Consider the following 16368-nt stretch of genomic DNA (forward strand, 5'->3'; position numbering starts at 1 on the left):
ACCCTTTTCAGTCAGTATATCCAGACCTAGCAAATACTCCTATCCCTAACAGAATTAGCCAAGCATCATTGTGACCTAGCAAATGGTGGCTGTAGGCCAATAAATGTTCCAGCAACAAAACTTTATAATAAACATTGCCTTTGCCATCATGCATAGTAAAATTTGCTTGTATCTATTGTCTGCCATCTGTTTAAGTCTGACTGTGTAATAATGACGTGGCAAGAAGTTCTGTGTGGAAGGAAAAGAATATTTCAAATATGTAAAGCAAATGTATCAGTGTCCATATCAGCTAACAGACAAGTACAGATGCATGTTCGTTTTGAGTGGGCTATAAAAAAAGAGTATTTTGTGTTTGTGCTTTTTGGACCTGAAAATTAGAATGTGAATCTTGGAAATATTTTCTCCATTCAGAAGCAAAAGACAAATACTTGAGAGAGAGATGCTGTTAGAATGTGATCAAAGCAACCAAAATTAGGAATGGTGGATTCCTGTCACCTTTCCCTCAATGCCATTCTGCTTGGGAAATTATATCCTATAAAGTCAGGAAAAGCTGTTTCAGTTTTGTCAGACTTTATATGGTTCCTTGTTCCTCAGGGACTGTAACTGCATGTTATAAGTCCAAAATGCTTCCTTGTTGCATTGAAAGAATGATGGCATCAGGATAGTAAAAATATCTCAAAAAAATTTCCTCCCAATATTATGAGATTTGTGCTTTAATTCACACCTACAGAGAAAACCTCTGTTTTTTCTGGGCAGGTCATGTACAGAGGATAATCCCTGGGTGAAACTGGGAATTGTTATGCTACAGAGATGCCCACCTGAGGAAAAGGAGAGCACAGGAAATGAAATTTTGAAAATCTGCCGTTCTTTGTATGAGACAAAGCACAAACTCCCTGTTGAGGTAAGTTGTTTTAATTTTGGGTATCATGAGTCCTGTTTTGGGTCCCAACCACAAGAAGGTGTTGCCGTACTGGATCAAGTCCAATAGAGAGTAGCTAACAAGATGATTAGAGGACTGTAGCACTATGAATGCAGAGAGGCTGAGAGAAGTGGGGTTGTCCTGTTTTAAGAAGAGATGGCTGAGGGAGATCATACTGCTGTCTTTAAATATACAGATGAGGAATAACGTGGAAGAAATGGAGCCAGCCTCTTCTTAGAGATGCTCAGTGATAGGCACGAGGCAACAGAGACAAGTTACACCATAAACTCTTCCTACCTACCAGGAAACTTTTTTCACCTTTATAGTGGTGAAACATTGTAATAGGTGGATGCCTAGAAGAGATATGAAGTCTCTGTTCTGGGAGATGTTCAGGAGTTGACTAGATCATGTCCTGGGAGATTTGGATTCACTGTGGTTGGAGCCTAGTTGGGTTAGTTGAACTTTAGCAGTCTGTTCAAGTATAAAACATTCTTTGATCTATTTGTAGAAAGGCTTTAATAGTGTATTGTCATTGAAGTCAGTGTGGCACATACTGTTAATTAAATAATCAGTAAGTTTCTCACTGATAAATGCATAAAAATCCTTGACATATGTGTTGAAGACCGAAAAAAAATCCCAAACAAATAATACGAGTAATTCCTTTATTATAATAATAATGATGATGTTCTGTCTTCCTTAACTGTATATACATACTTAAGTGCAAATGTCTCTTAAGTATAAAATCGTTGAAGCATTATTAATGAAAACAGATTGGGGAAATGTTTAATAAAAGTCACAGAAGTTCAGAGTAGTCGTGCATATTTTTAGTAGACTGATTAATTTCTTATAATCGTCTTTACACAATCACAGTCTGTTACAGAAAACAGATGATGGGAAGACTAGAAGCATAATAGAACCAACACATTCTGCTTAAAGTACAGACAGCTGAGTGCATGTTTTTTTTTTTTAATAATCCAAGAGATTGATTTGATTTATGGTCAAAATTTATGTAAAATGTGATCCCAGAAGATGTCAGCAAACAGTAATAGTAAATATATTTATTAAGTTATAAACCTCACCAGCATTTACTGATGGAGGGCAGGTCACCCTGTGACTACACTGACTGGTGTAGTTACATGTAGCTGTTCTTCACAAGGTATTGAATGGCACGTCACAGCTTGTTAACTCCTGATCTTATTCATGCATAGGAGTCAAAGTTTATTAGAGGAGAATTTTCTCCCTCACCTTGGTGATCCAAGAAGACAAATTCTACTGAAGGTTACTGTCACACAGCAGTTAGTTCACCAAGAGTTCTGATCAAGAATGGGTTGAATTTTTTTTACTTACTTTAATTAAGCAAACTTTTCTTGAGCTCCATAACAAGTCCCTGTTTGAAGATAGCTGGATATTGGTTGGAAGGTGCCTTCCTCTTACCCAGTACAGGATGCTGGAAGAGTCCTCTGTGTGGGTGTGAATATGCAGGTACAGTATGAAGATATTCTGGTTCTGATGAAGCATAAAGTAGTTTTACTGGAGAGACCTTACAGTGGTACCTAAAAGGGGCCTAAAGGAAACATGGGTAGGGACTTTTTACAAGGTTATATCGTGATAGGTTGAGGGGTAATGGTTTTCATCTGATAGATCTAGATTAGGTGTAAGGAAAAGGTTGTTACCTTGAGGTTGGTGAGGCACTGGAACAGGCTGTCCATAGAAGTTCCACTTCCAGATGCTCTGGAAGTGTTCAGGGTTGGGTTGAATGGTGTTTGAGCAATGATCTAGTGGAAGGTGTCCCTGACCAAAGCAGAGGGATTGGGGTTGGAACTTACTGATTTTTAAGGTCCTCTCCAACCCAAACCATTCTGAAAGATTCTGTGAGTTTGAATGTTTTTCTTTATTCATAGTTACCTCTAATCATTTTGTTCAGATAATTGTAAAGCTAAATGCTGCCCTTGGGTCTGCTTTCAGCCTCTCTGGACACAGTAGTGATTGTCCTCATTATTTAGCCCTTCAGGTCATCCATGAAAATACTGAATAATATTGGACCTGAAACAGACTCCTATGAAATTCTGTTTTATATGCCTCATTGGTGTCAGAGATTTTGTATCATATCTTTCACTGCAAACATCAACAATCAATAGCAGTGCACAATACGTGTTTAAAGTTACAAGTTTGGGTAAGAGACGAAGCCTCACCTCAGTGACTCAGAGTGATAGAATATATCCTTCTATGCAGTGTTTCTTGAAGATATAAAATGAGAAAAGACTGAGAATTCGCAGCCAGATTTCTCCCTGTGCCAAGCAAGGCCAGGTATCTCTGAAGTACCTTGCAGTTGGAGCATTTAACATCTTTTCATCTCCAAATAATTTTTAGTCTTATAAGTTCAGAACTACTAAAACCATGCTGCAAAAAATGTGGCTGCATCTTGATCATCAAATTGTTACACTTGTCATTGAACTGCAAAAGATGTAGAAAGATTTATTACTTGAATCATCCCAGCTTAATACTTAGCTTATGAGCTTCATCGACAACTGGAGTGAAACAGAGAGCACCTTTAAAAGTTGTACACCATTCTCAAGGTGACTATCATACAATATCCAGAGCACCTAGTGTAAGTTATTCTGGAATATGGGAAATATCTGATGGATCTTATTGGGAAGTGGTTGTGACAAACGACCCAAATGCTTGCAAATGACAGAAGGGGAAAGGGAAGTTAATAATTTGTTTTATAACATAGTTGAAATACTTTTTGGTGTATAAATGAATAAGTCACTGCAATGCTGAGGGAGAAAAAAACCAAAACACCTCACAAGTTACATGCAGGGTGTTTTGTTTGTTTTAACTAATGGCCAAGGTAAAGATTTGGAAATGCACAGTAGGTTTGTCAGGGGTGTCATCATTTGGGGTTTTTTTAAAAAGATATTTCTCTGGCCAGTTTCTTCTTGCAGAAGATTTATGATGCAAAATTTGTGCTATATTATAAAATTAGACAGATGAATGAAGGAAAGTTAATTTGATAAACTTTAATCTTGTATTAAAAAAAAATATATAAAATCTTGAAAGATTCTGTAACAGAACTTTATCTTGAACTCATGTACTGTTATTTCTTTATTTTGTTCTACTTTTATGATTGCATATTTGAGTTGCAGAAATATCAGATATGTCTGTTAATTTTTTTCCTGTGATTTGCAGTATTTCAGTAAGCACAAATATATTAGTCCCACAGAAAGCTGTGATTGCTGTTATTCTTTCAGTAAAACTCCAGGTTCTAATGGTGATTCAGTACTTGTCTTAATGCAACAAACATTGCACTCATAACTGTATTCCACATTTCTTAACAGTTTGTCTTTTCAAGTTTCCAAAGAATTATTTCCCACAAGGAGCTCATTTGTTGTGGAAGTTTGATTTTCATTTTGCATTTGACATAGAATTTTCATAAATTTTAGTTTCTCAGAGATCTCACCCAATGAGTTTCCTTTTATTTTCAGTGTATAAAAGAACTATGTTTGCTGCTGCTTAACCAGTCCCTCCTGCTGCCATCTCTGAAACTGCTTGTAGAAAGCAAAGATCAGGATCTTCACGCTGTGGCATTGGAGAAGATAACAGCTGTTGCTAAGGTATGAGCAGTTGATTTAACCAACTTTTAGAGTTTGAGGTAATACATTGGCTTTTTAAAATCTTCAAATAGTAAGCAGAGACTATTGAGACCGTTATTTTTAAGGTTGTCCACAGCTATTGTGTCCGCAGTGAGCAGTAACATGGAGCTAGTAAGATTTTTCATATATACCTGAGGTGATTAAAATTTAGAGTACTTTAAATTACCAAGTACACTATTTTAAGTCAATGTGGTGGAACACACATTCCTGTTTAACACTATCCTGTTAAATAAGTAGATTAGTATCTCTGTTTTCACACTGTAGCACTTTGGGTTTTTTTAAGAGATATTAGTACATTAGATGAGTGAGCTTGTTTCTGACAAACTTGGCAGTCTATATACATGTGGAGAGCTGTTACATGACTGGTTTTGTTGTAGAAAGGTTAAAGTGCAAGATGGTGTGTTTGGAGGCTTTCATAAAATTATAAACAAGATTTATTTGATACTGCAGCATATTTTCTGGAGAAAAAAACAGCTTCTAAATGCTGTCTCCTTTTTTTTTGTCATTGAACAAGTACTGAAAAAAACATTACTGTATATTTTTCAATTCTTATATAAAGTTATTTCACTTTGTTTTTTCCTGTGTATTCATTTTTCAGTTAAGAAAGAACACCTGAAAATGGTGAAAGCTAGTCTCCTAGACAAAAGTATTATTTTATCTTCTATCTTTTTTTTTTAATTATTCCTGCAAAGTGAGCTAGGTTTAAAACTTCTTCAAGCTCTTAACTGAATTCATGCATGCACAATCTGACTTTCTTGAATTTTGTGTTAGGTATGGTCTACAGTCTAGCACTCTGACACAAAAAAGAAGGGAGATGTTGTCTTCATTTGAAAGGGAATGGCTTTCTCATCTCACTGAATTAACTGCATTGAATATTTTCAGAATTTTAATATTTAGGTGGAAAAACATCATCTGTAATATTTCCAAATTCTGCACCATGTTTTGGGGAGTTCTTGAGTATGTATTACAATATAAAATAATAATTGATGGTAAATTTCCCATATGTCACTTACAAATGTAACTATATGGAAACAGAAGTGGAACTGTGTATATCTTTTTAAAATAAGCACCCCCCAAACACAAAAGCTTTAAAAATGTGATTTGTAGGAATTCAGATTGATGTTACAACTCTTCTCTGAGACACACGAAGGAGGCAATCATTCCCCTGTTTCTTCAGAAGCCTTCTAGAGCAGGCCCTCTGCTGTCATTATATTAATTACCACGTTTTTTTCAGATTCCTTGGCTGCAACAAGCAGTCATATTCCCTACTTTCATTTCATCTTCTATTCCTTAGGAAAGATACTCTGCATCCTACCCTTCCCTTACAGAAAAGAATCCCTTAAGGATTTTCCCTTAAATCTCTCCTCCTTACTTATTCTTGCTCATGTATTTCCTCCTTATGCTGCATATTGTATTCCAGAAGCTTTCTCTTTTTTTGTGTCCATTGGATAGTTTGGGAAATGTTTTATCTCCTTTTCAGAACACATCAGTGAAAACCAGTCAGAGAAGCAATAGGTATGGAGGCAGAGGCTCCATCTCAGATGTTGCTGATTCTTCTTCAAAAGGACTTAGTTACCAAAATGGATGAAGCACCTTTTTTTTTTTTACTTATTCTCAATGAACATTTAAAATGGTATGATGGCAGGTGGCAGTGTATGTAATACACATCTGCTTGTATCAAAATTCCAGTACCATACTTAGGATCCAGTATAAATCTGGAGTATTTCCCAGTTGAGTTTGGCATTCTAAGCAAAGAAACACAGGTTTTTATGAGTATGTTCCTATTCCCTTTTCTTTATACAAATATGCCACAATTTTCTGAATTTTCCATAAAGCATAATTTTATGAATATTAGCCACAAAACAAGCATTAGATTATCTGTAGTGTTGACAGATTTTTGTTTTAACATCTGCAGTTTTAGGCTTTGTGTGTGCAAAGCAAGGCATTTTTGTAAATTTTCTAAACAGATGATCTCATTGAAAAGTAAGCAGGGGTCTGATGTATGCATGCACTTGCCCATCTATATGTTCTTGTTAACCTTTTAAAATTGACTTTTTTGTTAACAGATGGAAGATGCTGTGTAAGTGACTAGCTCTGAAGCTTGCCAGCAGGAATTTGTCTGAATACATTTTGTATAGCTGTTTTTAAAGCATAATGCTGTGCAGTTCCACTTTCTGAATGGTTACTAATTGTATTGCTCTCTTAACTGGCCTTTTCTTTCCAGTGTGCTATGACTTTCAATTTTCTACACTCTAGGTTGATTACATTATATTCGAGTTTTAGGACCAGGAATCCTGTTGTCTTCTTGCAAATATAAAGCATTTTGTACACCTGTGCATGCTTAAAATAATACTGGCTTTGGCCTTCTTAGGCAGAAGGCAGCTTGATAAGCCATTTCTAAATTTTCCTTCTAAATTCAGTCTTGATTTGAGCACATAATTCTGTAAGAGTGCAGGTTAACCTAGAATTTTCAAAGCATTTAGCTTTGCTCTGCTGTTTCATCAAAAGTCAATGAAAATTTAACTATTGGTTTAATTATATCAGGCTCAGCCAGTACCTTGAATATGACATTCCACTGCCAGTGTTAGAAAAGCCACTAGTACAGAAGAGTGTCGTGCTATATTTAAAAGCTGTTCTTATGTTGTTTAGAAAAGTCTCTCTTACTCATTGTTTTATATGCATCTCCTATGATTACATTAATTGCTGTGGTACCAGAAGAGCATGCATTGCTTAGCTGTGTCAATGTTGTTTATTCAGTGTAATTTTGTATGCACCCTTTTTGCTTTTTAAAAACACTGCTTATGGCTTTTTGTAGAATTCTTAATGAATTTTTCATAGGAGGCCCATTTCTGCTTACATTAAACAGGAAAAGGAGAAAAAACATCTGGCAAAGGGAAGTCAGAGATATCGATTCCTTGACACAGTGCTAACACAGCTCACAAACATGGCTGTGAACAAAATACAGCACTTGCTTGCTGATACAATGTATTAGTTAGCCATTTGTTGTATGTTGCTGACAGCTTTATGGATGTTTACAGTTAAGGATGATGCTGAAGTGCTGATACTAGGAATTATATAGCTTTTGCCTGTAATAAAACAAGCAAGATTTTGTGTAAGCTTTTTTGAAATTGCAGACCTCTCTTTTTATTGTGTCTTTTCACAAAATACCACTTCTCTTGTTTTGGATAACAAAAATAACTATTCCTTCCCTGTTTTGTGTGGTGTGAATGATTTGAAAAATTGGTTTACTTAAATGAGCTCAGTACTGCCAGTAGGGTTCAGAGTTTGCCTGTAAGAGTCAGATTGTTTTCAAGGAGGATTTCAGTGTTGTCTATGTTGTTCACTGTGTTACCTTTCAGAGTTTAAGGCTGATTTTTATGGTTCTGACAGAGCGACTAAATATTCTTTTACCTGTTGGTATTTATACCTTTAAAGTAGCTAACAGACAAAAGTTAATATAATCAGTGCAAATACTTCTTCAATTGAGGCGTTAATAAAAACCAGAACTAGAAAATGTCCAAGTCTGAAATAATAACTTAGCTCCACGTGCATAGTATAGTATGAAGCATGATCTACTAAAAATATAGTAATAAAAAAAGCATAAAGAATGTGTGAAATAATGGAATTTCCAGTGTTCTTCAGTGTCTTATGCCATTTCTGGCTACTTACTTGATGCCGTTTACCCTTTTAAAAAAAATCTTGTTAAATTGTTTGCATTTAAGGTAACAATGATTATAGTAAAAGATCTTTCTCTAGTTACTTTTTCTAGGGTTTTTTTAGATCTCTTTTTCCTTTTCCCCTTTTTTACCCTATAACTATACACTCCAAGAAAGAATAAAATGAAAAGCATTTTTGTCTCCAATAGTAGTGGAGAGCTAAGACCCTTGGAAACAGCAGGTTCAGCTCTTTTCTGCTGTTATGTCATCAGCAGCTCTTATCTTTCTATTAGTATCCATATTTCAGAGCACATAGATTTTACAGTGCATAAGTTATGGATGAAATATTGCCTATTGCTAATACCTGAACCTCTAGACACCAGCACAAACAATGCTGTCAGGAAATTGCCTAGACCCTGACTTGCCCCTTTGTTAGGCAAATGATTCCACCCCTGACCTGCTCTTACTCATCTAAAATAGATTTTTTCCTTTCTTTCCTCCTTTTTTTTTTCCCTTCAGTTATGCTGTATCAGTGTAATTACAGCTCTTGGAGAGCAGCTTGACAAAATTCCCTTGTTCATGTTCACATGAATTTTTGGAAGCCTCAGTGATATCTTAATAAAGCCTTCTAGATGCCTCAGGTTCCTTTTCTGAGTACATCAGAAGAGGTGCCACCTGTAGCAAAGTCGATCTTCACCTACCTGTGTCATGCACAAGCTGTTTTAAAACTTGCAGGTTCCCTGTCTCTGCTTGCCTAGGGGTCCTGCTACCTTGGTAGAGCACAGTGCCTCAATCCTGAGCCCATTTGCAGTTCTTGACAGTAGTGTACTAATGGCAAAGCCCTAGGCATGCATGCTTAACCCTTATTAATTAATGCACTGCCAGCTCTGAGTTCACAAATTTCTGATTCAGAAATACACCAGTCTGTGTAGGTGTGAATACAGGTTCTACAGCTGCTTTGTGTTTGGATCAGTTACCAAGGGCATTAGGGGGACAGCTTGAATCTGCCACCCTCTCTGAGAGGAGCACTTAGTGTTCTTCAGTAAGGCTTCTTCCTGTCCTGATGAAGATGTGCATAAAGAGTTCAGGATTCCTGAGGACAGTGCAAGTAGGTTCTCACCTGTACCTGTTGAGGAGAACCTTGTTGAGATCTGGTTTTCCATGTGTAGATGTGTGGGGATTGAAGAATATGCCACATAGATGCAGATCTGTTTATAAATTCTGCATTAAAGAGCAGTTTGATAAAATGCAAAAGCCCAGCTTGCAACAGAGTGCTGTAGCACTGCTTCAGTGGGAAATGAGTGTTGCAATTCTGTGTCTTTACTGTCCCACTTTGTAGGTAAATATATGTCTCTAGCAGGTAAAGATACTGGTCATCATAGTATAAAGGAGTGAGCCAGTCGTCAGAGATACCACTTGAATGCCTACATCTTGGAAGTAGATTTCAGCCAATACCTAAACAAATACCTAAGTCAAGGAAAAAAGTCAAGAGTTCCTCTCCTTAGCATAATTATCTCCTTTACTTCTTTGTGTGTTGTGTGTGGGCACTACACTAAATCTGCTCTGTCAGACCCTGCTGAAGGAGAGATGGATATGAAAAAGTAAAGCTGCTCCCATTTAAGGCTTCCAGAATGAACAGACTTCTCTCTCTCTCCCAATTTGTAGGGTTTTGGCATGTGAAATCCCAATAATCTGTAAGATTTTTTTGTTAACTGAAGAACAGCCTAAAAAAACTAATTTAAATCAAAGTTCCCATCTGCTGATCTCACTACTGTAATTGCTGCTTGCGTTTTATGTTCATAAAATCAGACATTGAAGCCCTGTGTAATGTTGTATCCTACATAGAGGTCAAGAATAGGGCACTCAGAGACAGGACAGAATATTCCTCTAGTCTTCCATTTCAAAAAAGGTGAGAGCTGTTGGGATAATGGCTTAGTATGCTGCGTGGTAAGCTGCAAGATGCCAAGACCAGACATTTAATTATGAACCTATCCTCAACAGGAAAATATGTCAGGAATTAACATATGACAATTTAGATGAATTATTTGATAATTAATGACTTTAAAGATTGGATATCCCTGTGGTTCTTAGAATGACTTTGTAAACTGTACTTGAAGAATTGCTATGAACTGTTGCATTAGCTTTATAATTTATAAGTGTGAAAATGTTCAAGAGTGGAAGAAAACAAGTTTAAGATTTCAGTGGAAGGTAAACCACAAATACCTAAATGAAATAATGGAAGAAGTAGCATTCTTCTAACACTGGAGAAAGAGAGAGTAGTTTCTTTGTGCACCAAAGAGTGAAGAGAGAGTGAAACAACAAATATCATGATAAAGGTATTCTGTATTTCTGGAAAGCTTCCAAAGTTCCCAAGGAAGTTAAAATAGTAAATTGAAAATAATTATCATGTACTATTAATGGAAAGTCCTATAAAAAGAGGTATAACAGCTGTTCACGCTACAATAGTTCATGTTTTGTCTTTTTCCTTTTTTATTTTGTTATGTACAGTGCATCTTTTCCAAAAGAGAGCAATTACTCTATTTCTGTTACTTACATACATACCTTCCATCATTGTGCTATCTTTTCAGCTCTTTCACAGAAGCAAAACTTATATTCATTAGTCTAAAACTATTTAGATACAATAAAGAGCTGGAAGACAGGGATGGGGAGCAGAGTGAAGCCCTCATTATCCAAGAGAAAATGATCAGTGATCTGGTGCACCACAAATCTATGGGACTGGATGGGATCCACCCAAGGATACTGAGAGAGATGGCAGAAGTGCTCACCAAGCCACTTCCCATCATCTATCAGCAGTCAGATGACTGGGGAGGTCCCAGTTGATTCAGGATTTAGAAAATGTGATACCTATCTACAACAGGAGCTGGAAGGAGGATCAGAGGAACTACTGACCTGTCAGTCTGACCTTGGAGCCAAGGAAGAGCCAATCATGCAACGCATACAGGACAACAAGGTGATCAGGCCCAGTCAGAAAGAGTTCATGAAGAGCAGGTCCTGCTTGACTAACTTGATCTCCTTCTGCAACAAGATGACCCACTTAGCAGATGAGGAAAAAGCAGTAGATGCTGTCTAAGTAGACTTTAGTAAAGCCTCTGACGCTATCTCCCATAATATTCTTCTGAAGTAACAGGCTGTTCATGGCTTGGATGAGCATACGCTTCGCTGGGTAAAAAACCGGCTGGATGGCCAGCCCTGAAGAGTGGTGCTGAATGGAATTAAATCCAGTTGGTGGCTGGTCACAAGTGGTGTGTTCCCTTGGGCTTAGTACTGGGGCCAGCCTTGTTTAATACCTTTATCAATGCTCTGGATGAGGGGATGGAGTGCACTGATGGTTTATAGATGATGCCAGTTGGACAGGAGTGTTGATCTGTTTGAGGGGAGGGGGGGGGAAGGCTGTACAGAGGGATCTGGACACACTGGATTGATGGGCTGAAGCTAATGGTAATGAGATTCAATGGGGCGAAGCACTAAGTCTTGCATCCGATTCACAACAACCTCATGCAACGCCACAGGCTTGAAGAAGTGTGTCTGGAAAAGCAGCCTGGCAGAAGAGGACCTGAGGGTGCTGGTTGGAGGCCCTGTTACCATGAGCCAGCAGCGTGCCCAGGTGCCCAAGATGGCCAAAAACATCCTGGCTTGTGTTAGAAACAGTGTGGCCAGCAGGACTAGGGAAGCGTTTGTTCTTTTGTATTTCTTCCAAGTAACAATGGATAGCACTCCTCCTTTGGTTCCTTTTATTTTTTTTTTCTTGTTAAATTTATATTATTGCATTTCTTCAAATCGTAAGTCAACTAAGCTAATTAAAGCAACAATGCATTTCAAATTTAAATAATTTTAAATATTCTGTAGTGTTATTTGTAAAGCTATAGACAGGATTTTCAAGAGAATAATTGCTCTTATATATTAAATAACTGAATTTTTCAGAGGAATCCAGGTTGTCTTACAAAGGTAGCAGGTCTGTGCTCCAAATCTTTTAAAATGTAAGTTGTATTCTTCTGAAAATGTCACCCTTACTGACTTCTGAAACTCTGGAAAATCTGGTTGAGTCTGTGACTATTGCCTATCATATTAAGACATGGAATATAATGCATTGTATTAATATAAAGTGATCAAAAATATAAAGTGGTCCAGCAGGATCAGGGAAGTCATTCTGCCCCTGTACTCAGCTCTGGTTAGGCCACACCTTGAGTACTGTGTCCAGTTCTGAGCTCCTCAATTTAAGAAGGATATTGAGACACTTGAACGTGTCCAGAGAAGGGCAACAAGTCATGAGGTGCTGGGTGATAGGGTGGACTTGATGTCTGTTCCAACCTTGTTGATTCTATGATTCTATGAAATGTAATATACCCTGCTTGGACCTTCCTCAGGATGTCATTCTTGATACAGAGGTAAATGATGCGTCTGTTCTGCACTGGAGTTGAAAACCTTTGAAAAGTGTATAAAAGGGTTCATGTGAGTCTACCCAAGTTGTTAAGCATTCTTAATTCCTTAACTTTGTGGAAGTCAGGTGCTTCTACTAATGTGGCAGAGGCTGTTAACACTTACTTTTACATACTCTGACATATACAAAATGTATATCACTGTTGTTAATCCATGTGGAACACTCATCTCGCTTTCAAGGTCACACTGTGCTCTTAGAACAGTCATGACATGTTCCGGTTGGTGGATGTATGTGGTAATTAATTTTTAATTACTTTGTATTTGTCTTTCTAGGTTGATGATCTCAGTTGTGATGCCGAAATACTTTCCTTACTCCTCAACGCCAAGTTGGTGGTGCAGTGCGTATCTACTGCCTTCTATCCTCGCCTTATTGACCACTTACTGGCTAACCAGGGAGAAGGAGGCTGGGATGTAGAGGAAATAGCAAAACAGCTTAAGGAAGCAGGGTTCAATGCAGAGGCTGGATCCCTCTTGATGTCTCATCGAGGGACTCATCCTTCACTCAGGACTTTTACTACTGCCCTCCAGGCTATTCAGCACTGGATCTAAAAATGGCAGATGAATGCATTTGTCTGCCTTTTTGCTGGAGATCTTACTCAAAAGGGAGAAACTGTTGTTCTAGTGAAGTAACAGTTAGTTATTCTCTGTGTTTTGATGAAAATATAGCACACTTAAGTGAATTCCCTTGTACTTCTAATCCTTTAAAAGTTTATTGGTACAGACAGTATAATTCTGTTATATGACTAGCAGAGCACTGAATCTGATAATCCTTTTCAGATCAGATCAAAGTGTTAAATGATTACAATTTGTGACGTATAAATGAAACATTAGTAAGCTGGCAAGTTATATACAGTTTGTCTTAATTTCTGTAAGTAATTTACTCTTGTCATAATGTAAAACTAATGTAAAAATATAAAAGATATATGGAGCAAAGGAAAAATCACAACGAAGAGTAATTTCTGAGCATTTCAAAACCTTAACATTTGGTATTGTGTAATGTGATTGCCACAGCTCTTGTTTGCAATAAATACAATATTTTACATTTATTGTAGCCTTTCCTGCTTTTACACAGGAAAGTATTTTCTTTCTTATGCCTCTTTTTCCAAAATCCCTGTCTCTCCTTAGTGGTGTTTGTTCATGACAAGCTAAACTTTTCTGTGCCTGCAGACAGGTCTAGACTTTGAGGTATTTTTCTCAAGAATTTGGAAAGCCCAATCTCAAATCACAAATACTTATTGACACCATTTTTGAATGCACTTTCACAGTGTTTTCCTTATATTTTTGCTGAATCTCTAGAAGTAATGTTGTCCAACCTCTTTGTGAAGGCAGTGTTACTTTACTGTTGGAGCAGGCTGCTCAAGATTCTATTCATTTTGATTCAATGATGGGTGTCCCAATCTGCTTGTCTGTTCTGGTGTTGAAAAGATTTTGATGTTTCTCCTTGTGTTTGAGTCACATAATGTTAGGGGTTGGAAGGGACCTCAAAAGATCATCTAGTCCAGCCTTCTCTCCTAGGCCATGATCACGTAGAGTAGGTCACACAGGAACACATCCAGGTGGGTTCTGAATGTCTCCAGAGGAGACTCTACAACCCCTCTGGGCAGCCTATTCCATTGCTCTGTCACCCTCACAGTCAAAAAGTTTTTTCTTATGTTTGTGTGGAACCTCTTATGCTGCAGCTTGCACCCTTTGCTCCTTGTCCTATCATTGGATGTCACTGAGAAGAGCCTGGCTCTCTGCTCCTGACACTTGTCCTTCACATACTTATAAATATGAATGAGGTCCTTCCTCAGTCTCCTCTTCTACAAGCTAAAACAATTTCTTGAAAAGGCCAGAGTTGGCCCTGCTGAAGTCTAGTGTTGTGATCCTGCTTGGTGTGCTGTTCCTACTGCAAAAAGTCCTGAACTCCACCATCTCATGGTCCCTGCACCCTGCAACCTGTCTCATTTCAGGTTCTGGCAGTTGTCTCCCCAGCATGAACACTGTGAAAATCCTGATTCTGTCATCTTGATAACCTTCTTGTGGGTGTTGGATTCTCATAGCCTTTTCTCCTCAGAACAAGCAAGCCCCAGAAGAAAAGTGCAAAAGCAATTGCAGTTCATAGGTGATTTAGCTGGCTGTACCACACCTACGGTACAGATGCGCCTGAAGGATTCCATTAATACTGATAATATTCAGTCAAAACCTGGCAAAAGAGGGATCCATTTCAGGTGCATTTGCTTCAATAATAACACTCATATCTGAGCTTTCTGCTATTGGGGATAGCCAGCTTCTTCATCATGCTATATAGTAGCAAGCTGGCTATTACTGAGATAGTAGTTTCTAAAATCCTCCTTTTTCCTGAATGTCAGTCTAAATCATGAAGAAGGAAGAGTGGATTAAAAGTTTGAAGTGGCTATTTCATTTAGAAATTTGTATCACTGAGTTCTTTCCTAGACTTCAGGATTTAGAAATGGGTGATGACATTGATGGAACCAAAACTAACTTAGCATCACCTTTGATTTGAGATCTGCTTTGTTACATCAGTTTTTACTGACCATGAAAATTGGTCAGATGTTAGCCTTACTTTCCCACCTTATGTGAGATTCTTAACAAGATTTTAAAATAATGCTGTAATTCTTCAAATTAATAATTTATTCTTTTGTACTTGCTCATCCTAGCTGTCCTTCAATGTTTTAGGGAAAATCATCTCATCCACGTATCTGACATACACATCAGATTCAAATTTATATCATTCAGCTATATTGCCTTAATTCTCTTCTGTTAGCAGTCCCATGAGCCCCAGACAAGTATATCAGGCTATACTGGAATTGCAGAGGAAAGAAGCATTCTGGTCTGTGTGCACGTTTTGTTCCCAAGTTAGTAAGTTCAGTCTAGTTTTTCTCGTTTGTGTTTAGTGTCACCTCAGAGCTGAACTATTGGAGATAAAGCTCTAATGAGTGTTATTGATCTTCTGTCCATTTTCTGATTTGCTGGCATTACAAATCCATGATAAATGTTTTCCTTCCAGCCAGGACTACTCCTGATTTATTCTGTATTCAAAACTTTCATGTGTAAGAAACTGTTTAAGTATATACAGCCAAAACAATCAGCCTACTCCAGTGTATGTTGCAAATAAAATTTAAGGGGAAAAAACCCCAATAACCAGTTAAAAAAAGAGGCATATAGCAAGGAAGTCTGTATTCCAGTGCCAGCCTTTTAGTATCTTCTGTTTGGTAGAATAGCATCTGAGGCTCTGGGATTGACCAAGATATGCTATCAAATGCCTATTGTGTCAGTTTGGAATTTGGTATGGGTTTGGGATTTAGTTTATTTTTTGGTTGGTTGCTTTTGGGTTGGGTTGGGGTTTTTTGTTGGTTGGTTTACTGAGGTTTAGTTTGGTTTGGTTTTAAATATTAAGAAACTCACCTTGGTTTTATAAATAATACTTAAGACATTGAATAGTTCTGTTTGTTTGTTTGTTTGTTTTTTTCATTTGGTTTGATTTACACTTGGAATCTGCTCAGAATACAGCATGAACCAGCATTTTTTAACCCAAAACAAGTCCATGTTCTGAAGGTGTTTGGGCTTCTAAAAGCAGGTGAATAGAGTTTAATTGTGGCTCCAGGAGCAATGCTTCATAGGGCAATTAATCCTCTTTTTCCTGACAAACACTGATAGCGTTTACATCTTTGAGGAGCTT

General features: G+C 37.5%; 1 protein-coding gene across 2 annotated transcripts in view; it reads left to right on the forward strand.

The window, feature by feature from the left end:
- The window catches only part of NBAS (NBAS subunit of NRZ tethering complex), a 143682-nt gene extending 130447 nt beyond the window's left edge, over nucleotides 1–13235 (forward strand). For both annotated transcript variants that reach the window (XM_054383463.1, XM_054383464.1), the window contains exons 50-52: nucleotides 757–901; nucleotides 4405–4533; nucleotides 12960–13235. In XM_054383463.1, the coding sequence (XP_054239438.1) occupies nucleotides 757–901; nucleotides 4405–4533; nucleotides 12960–13235 (550 nt within the window). The remainder of the gene's footprint in view (nucleotides 1–756; nucleotides 902–4404; nucleotides 4534–12959) is intronic.
- Nucleotides 13236–16368: the final 3133 nt, after the last annotated feature.

Source organism: Indicator indicator, chromosome 9, assembly GCF_027791375.1.
Source record: "Indicator indicator isolate 239-I01 chromosome 9, UM_Iind_1.1, whole genome shotgun sequence".
Classification (NCBI taxonomy): domain Eukaryota; kingdom Metazoa; phylum Chordata; class Aves; order Piciformes; family Indicatoridae; genus Indicator; species Indicator indicator.